This window comes from Branchiostoma floridae, chromosome 13 (genome assembly GCF_000003815.2).
Source record: "Branchiostoma floridae strain S238N-H82 chromosome 13, Bfl_VNyyK, whole genome shotgun sequence".
NCBI classification, from domain to species: Eukaryota; Metazoa; Chordata; class Leptocardii; order Amphioxiformes; family Branchiostomatidae; genus Branchiostoma; species Branchiostoma floridae.
Genome location: NC_049991.1, coordinates 12304248 through 12311215, shown reverse-complemented (window position 1 = coordinate 12311215; position 6968 = coordinate 12304248). Strand labels below are relative to the sequence as shown.

The following is a 6968-nucleotide window of genomic DNA, read 5'->3' as shown; positions in this document are numbered from 1 at the left end:
GTGAAATGTTGTTACCAAATTCTCTGCAAAGATTCAGACAGAGCTTAAGCCTTATGATACCACAAAGTTTCCTTCTGATAACTTTTCAAAGCAGTTGAGAAGACCCTATGTTTTTATTTCTGTGGTCTGACAATGTTACAGGTATTTTTGGTGTAATGAATAGCATTACAAGAGAGCATTTCTACAAACTTGGTTCACCTGTTAAAACTGTAATTTATTAACAAGAAAAAAAGAAATACAGGCACACTTCATCAAATAAAGAGAGACACAGATTGCTTTGTGTATTTCGTTCTGTAACAAAGTTTCCCCTCTATTTAAACACAACAAAGTACATGTACGTTTACAAAGACTAACATCAGGAGGTTAAGAAAAAAAACAGGTGTCGGAATATCGCTAAAATTATAGTATAGTATAGAATTAAAACCAAAAGATACAGATTCAAAACGCCGTTAATCAACTCGTTGCCGGGAATATTTAATTCTATCTTCCTTTTCTATTTTCCTTCCAACTTAAAAATACGACTTTTACGGAATATAGTGCTTACACAATGAGGTACAATAGACTACAAACAATATGAGAGGGATAAAGTACAAATGAAGATGCTGATGATGATCAATTCTTCTCTCGAGATTCTGGAAATGCTAATGACGGTCAACAAGCTCCATACATGTCGTTTAGAATGACTGGTGGGGACTAAAACATACTGGAGTGGAGCCTCTGAGAGTGGATATGGGAGTTCTTTAAACCCATGCCATGCTATTTCACTATTTCCTCTTACATAAAAATGGAAACACATGAGCCCTGACTATATACGAAGGAATTACAAAATATTGACCACTACTACAAGGTGCATCTATATCTCTATATTCCTGTTGTATCCTTTCTTGTAGTCGTCACTGTACATGTAGAACACCAACTAATCTGGGACTGTGGTCTGAAGTAAGGATTTATGGAAGTGCCCCCCCCCCTCCCCCTTGGTTCATCCACCTGGAAGTCATCTAGCTGTTCATCTGCAAGAGAAAACAGTGGTTAGATTATTGGTCTTTCCTGTTTGCGGTGTTCACAAAAACTTCAATAACAAGGTACTAGTAGTTCTTATAAAAGCACAAGTTAAACAAACAAGATTAACCCTTAATCTTCTCATCTCTTCACATCAAAGTACTCACTTATATCATTAATTCTGTTCGATGTTGTAAAAAACATTATTTCAAACCAGCGATGTACGAAACTATACATTGTTGCACTACAGCCAAACTGTTGTAAAGAAATGCACCATCTACTTATGTCTTTCATGGGAGAAACAAATTGTACTCCAACTTACCCCGGCATTGTATGCATCTAGCTCAGCGTCCAGCTGTTCTGCTGAGATGTTTTCTCTGCTCTTGCCTCCACGACCACCACCCCTACCGCGTCCCCTGCCCCCGAACCCACCTCGGCCCCTTCCGCCACGCCCTCTGCCTCCTCCGTAGCTGCCTCCACTGAAGGACACACAAATGTTTCAATTGTTAGGCTTTACTTTGGCAACAGTGGGAATCTGTTACCAAAAATCAATAGCCTAAACAGTTGGCTAAGTTTCAAGCATGTTAAGTACTTGATATAGATGGCCAATTGGTTCCTGTCAATTGGTTCCTGTCAGTTGGTTCCTGTTAATTGGTTACATATCAGCATTAAGTGAAAATACATTAACTTTGTAATACAAACATTTTTATTGTGCTTGACACTAGTATGGGCTAATGATTAACGATAATACAAGAGAGGAAGGACAAAAGCATATCATATCTTTAAGTTCATTACAACAATATGGTAATAAACAAAGCTTGAGGCCATGATCTGTATGTAGGCAGTGCTATACATGGAACACTAGCTTGGAGTGCCCCACACCTGTAGCCTGCCATGTGTGATCCTCTGTGCTTTTCTCTAGGTCTGGGCACATGTCCTCACACTTGTGAGATATCCATGTAAGGAATAGCAAGGCTTGGACATGTGCAAGACCAACACCAACAGCTTTTCAGCATTCGTACCAGGTTTCTTTCCAAACCACTCTATTAACAGTTATCTTTTCAAAGAATGATTCTATCCTAGATTTATTAAGACCTAAACAGACAGAATATTGCTGGTATGTCGAAAAGAAGTCTGGTGAGTTCATCACATACAATTGTAAACGGATGGCAGGGTTTCTTTTTATTTGTGCTTAGGGCGATGGTAGTAATGGGTTCCACAGATAATTGTGGGTGAAAGAACTAGTTCAACTTTTCCTTTGCTTACACATGACATGAGAATGTACCTATCCATAGCTTCCTTTTTGCAGACATGTATGTGTCTAATAATACTGAAGTTCACCTGTACTTTTTCAGAAATAGCTGATTAACAACAACACAAGTCTTACCCCTGTCTGGCGCCACCGACACCACCGCCGCCGCCTCCACCACCGCCTGCTGCGGCCAGGTTTGAAGTCACCAACTGGATGTTCATTGACCGTCCTACAGAGATACAACATGGGTAGTTAGGGTAATGCAGGGCTTCATATTACCTGTATTATTGATATATACATGTCATCTGTAACAATTAATTAACATTTCACGACTCTTCAGGATATTTTGTAAGATATGAATGGACTTTTACATTTGATGTGGACATAAGAGGCTCAGTTTTAAACCTTTCTAAATTCCGAAAAAATTCAATGAATTTCCAATGAAACATACGCATACAAATTTATCTTCATTCTTTTCCAAAAACTCTCCACAACATTCTTGGTATGAAAATGCATCAACTTAGTCTGTCATTGATTATTTTTACAGAGTGGACACAAATACAATAATTTGAGCTACTTTTTCTTAACATACCATCTAGTGGAACACCGTTGTACTGCTTCATGGCTCTCATGGCGTCTGCTCTCTTCTCAAACACGACATCCGCCGTCCCCAGGCTGCGACCTGACCTATCGTAGTGTACCGCTGCCTTCTTCAGGTTCCCAAACTCTGCAAACAGCTCCTGCAGGAAGAAAATAAACACTTTGTAAAAGCTATCCCAAAGAGCAAAATGTTGCATTTACTAACATTGGATCAGACATTGGATTAAGCAAGAATCAATTAAACAAATCTTTTATTTGTGTACAAACACAAGTCATCTGAAGAACTTGTAAACTGAAGTATTGAGGTTCTTTTTGTGACATTCACAAGGAACCCTGTGTGAGCAACCACTAACTACAGTAGCTTATAACTTCTCTACTACAAGTGCAACTGTATCTCATGAATAACAATTAGGCAATCAAACTTTGTTTCACATTGTTCATGAACGGTAAGGGGAGTTCTAGGAGGGGTGTTGGAATTTGAACAAAGTGTACTTCAGAGTCAACCCATTCCTTTCTTCCCTAGAGTTTCATAAAACAATGTCGAATGTAGGATTAATAGAGCAAGTTGCAACCCATTGCAGTGTCTCCAGGAAAGCACTATGACCCACCTTGATGTCTGCGTCTGAGACCCCAAAGTCCAGGTTAGATATGAGGAGCTTCCCTCCTGTGGAGATGCCGGTCCCCCCTCCCCCTAGCTGTGGCGCCCTCCGTGCACCCCCTCCTCCGACACCACCGTCAAACATGTCGTGTTGCCACACATCTGGCATGGACTGGGGCTGCAAAGGTACAAAAAGAGATCTAAAGTCAAAATATTCAGTTTCAGTTTTCAGCTTATTCAAAATTCGTGAAAGGTCTGCATGCACACGTTAAATCTTAAACAGCTGACTGAGCATCGCAATAGTTTAAGATATCATAAATACTTAGTCTGGTGGTCCTTCCATGTCAAAGATGACTGTCTGTCGGTGTGGTTAACCTAATACGAGCTGTGTAAAAAAATAGCCTGTTTCATTTATAGCTGAACTTCGTTGGTTTGACCTGGTAAACTTGATAGTTAATTTTCTTTTGTGGAAGGGTTGCAATATTCTGTAGCTACTATCGATATATTCTTATTGGAGATCATCTGCTGTTGTGTCATTTTAGTGTCCAATTTCAGATGGACGCAATTACTTGTAATGTTCCTGGAATCAAGACGAAGCTGATAAGTGTAAGACAATTCTACACAACTTCCAGGTTCCTCTTGTCTAGCAATTCCTTAGGAAAACCTTTGTCTTTTTAATGTGTTATGACACTCTTTTATCTTTCTAATGTACTTTTGTTCAGCCAGGGACAGGAAAAGCATCTGTGCATTTCTTATGGAAATTAGTTCAAGTCAATTAACTGCAAAGCTATTTCATGTGGAGTAATGTGGGACTTAGCGATTTTTTAATAATCTTTTTCAATTGGGAACAATATACAAGATGCACCTGCATCTGTTGAGGTTACGTCAAACATGAAATATTATGAGGATAAGATTACACAAGTCACACATTATGTGACATAACGTTACTGAAGTGCTGAAAACAAAAGTTAGGACAAAGCACAGACAAAGTATACCTCTGGCCCATTATCGTGTGACACGTTTTGACTTGAAGGTGTTGTTCTTGACACATGTTGTGACACTTCATCATCACCTGTTCCTTTACGTCATGTTTTGAGTCCCATGTCCGGGTGGCGTCCTCGTGCCTGTCTATTTTGCATGTGTCCTGTTTCACACCGTGGGAGGGGGGCAAATTTTGTTTCCCTTATAACTTCATAACTCCAGAGAAAATAACCCACCTGGTGCAGGACAGACCTAGTACTATACGTAATGTAGCTGGTTTATATTAAACTTGTGGATATTGTGGTTCCTGGACACCGAAAATACTCGTTTAAACGTCCGTCCTGGTTTTCTTTGTCAGTGAGGGAGATGACGCTAACATGGCGTAGCCCACTGATGACGATATCCGGTTTGTGATACATGTTGACAATACAGGAGGAGGATTTTTGGGCTACGAAGGACGGGAAAACATACTAACCCTCGAGTACGGAGCTGACCTAGGGTTGCCCCGTCTTCCCCTCCTCATGGGACCACCGCCGCCGCCACCACCGGCACTGAAGCCACCTCCACCGCCGCCGCCACGGCCTCGACTTGCGCCGCGTCCCCGGCCACCTCCCCGTCCCCGGCCGCCTCCCCGGCCTCTCCCGCCGCGCCCGGGCTTGTTGAGCTTGATGATATCGTCAAGAGACATGTCCATCTTGTCCGTCATTGTGAAAAGTGTGTATTCTGTACTGGAACAGACAGCAAAAGTGGAAGAGAAGACCAGCTACTGCGTGCAGCACACCGACGCGGAGAAAATGGCGGTCTTTGGGTAACCGGATATACAATGCACTGTGGGTAATCTCCCTAGTCAGTCAGTCATGAAAAAGCGACGCCTACTGGAATAACGTTAGATCTCAACTGCAGACAAGTTATCAAGTCTCGAGCAGAAGCAGACAATCTATCCTTCTATGTCTTTCAATAATCGGATTCAGACTAATCATGTCTGTGACACGAGCAATACACGCACGGTAAGACCAAAAAGGTTGGAAAGGAAAGCACCGATACATCCACAGCTCAATGAACCCCCCAAATAACACCAACAGGGGCAAAGTAGGATCAAGTAGGGCTCCTCCACCAATTCCAGACGGTTGCCTTTCTCAACTGACTGACCCTGTCTCAGGTCTGCATTCCCGCCACTGGCTTACTCCCCAGGGTGGTGGGACTGACTTTGGCAGGAAAGCTAACCTTCTAAACTAATGGCGGTAAACTCAAACTGGAGAGTTGGCGCTTACAACAGCCTTTCAACAAAAACTCACTCAAAGGCCAGGTCATCATCAGTAGCCTGGATGCCAGACTGTCTCCAGGGCCTACACAGACCAGCTCATCAGCTGATATTATTGAGATCGTGCTGGGGGTCCGGAATACAGACTAGACCATCAGGGATTGATTTTCTTCCAACGACGGTGAGCATATCGAACCGGACTTATATCGTTACGGTGAATTTGGACATGGAAACGGTGTTTAGAAACTGCGGAATAACTCGAGCAAGTTATTAGATACCACTTCAAAATCTAATAAGAGCACTTAAATGACTGTCTTGAATGACAATAGCTAGTCCTTCAGGGACCTAAAATTGACAAATGACGTGCAGTAGTTAAGTTGACATTACAAGTTCTCTCTACGGAGATTTTGAAGGGATGTTTCTCCTATACTCCTCACGCCATGTTTTATGTCGAGCCACTGCTCATCTCAAACCCCGACAAGTTATAACGTTTTGTTACGTTATATTGAAATGTAAAGATGACTTCAAATATACATGAATCACTATCGCCATCAGGCCTCACGCTGTGTAAACCAACCATCCTACGCTAGATGTCGCTTTTAACAAACGCCGTAAATATTCAGTTCGTAAACAATGTCGAAGTTGCCTTCCATATATTTCTAGAATAGAGCCCAGTTTATGCATATGTCATTGTGACCCACAAAAGCTAAATAGAGTCTAATGCTAAAAGGATCGTTAAAATGTACAACTTGTAAAGTTTCATGTACATTCCACGGCGAATATAGCTTTCATAATAATAACTTGAAGACTAAAGAAAGAAAGAGACAGCACGAGGATTACAACGTATCCTTTGCCTTTTTTCGTAATATCAGTGACATCACCATCTGTCTTTGTATCTCTGAGCTCCACAGTGCTTTTTTTTAACCGAGTTAGCAGTTCACCAACTTTCTGTGTAGATCGCGTATTCGTCCCACATCCCCAGCCCAGGGGACCGCTTGGTATCAGAAATAGGCGGTACGCGTCCATTAGTGAGTCCTACAGGAGGGACCGTCAGCATCAACTCTGACTCTCTCAACTAGCCTTCCCTCCGTTGGGACACGCAGTCACTTCCTCTGATTTTCTACCCTTTCACGTCCACATCACTAAATATGTTACCAGCGCACAATATTCTCGCGATTGTTGTTATTCTTTTAAGATACACTCATCTTACATACAAATCATTAAAGTTGAAAAATTACATCCGTCATATTGCTGGAATAAAAGAGCTGTAATACATC

General features: G+C 41.7%; 1 protein-coding gene across 1 annotated transcript; it reads right to left on the bottom strand.

The window, feature by feature from the left end:
* Positions 1–193: 193 nt before the first annotated feature.
* On the bottom strand, positions 194–5262 carry LOC118429269 (THO complex subunit 4-like). Its single transcript, XM_035839745.1, has 6 exons — positions 4906–5262; positions 3460–3627; positions 2844–2991; positions 2387–2480; positions 1322–1478; positions 194–1010 (listed from the first exon to the last, which is right to left on the bottom strand). Exons 1-6 carry the CDS (start codon positions 5134–5136, stop codon positions 999–1001), a joined length of 810 nt encoding a protein of 269 aa, XP_035695638.1. The 5' UTR covers positions 5137–5262; the 3' UTR covers positions 194–998.
* Positions 5263–6968: the final 1706 nt, after the last annotated feature.

What these genes read in the sequence shown, in the direction of transcription:
- LOC118429269 (XM_035839745.1), bottom strand. Translation starts at nt 5,136, where the DNA reads ATGACGGACAAGATGGACATGTCTCTTGACGATATCATCAAGCTCAAC. An exon ending in TCTCAGACGCAGACATCAAG is followed by an intron (nt 2,992 to 3,459) that starts GTGGGTCATAGT and finishes TTCTTCCTGCAG; the next exon opens with GAGCTGTTTGCAGAGTTTGG. An exon ending in CAACGGTGTTCCACTAGATG is followed by an intron (nt 2,481 to 2,843) that starts GTATGTTAAGAA and finishes GTATCTCTGTAG; the next exon opens with GACGGTCAATGAACATCCAG.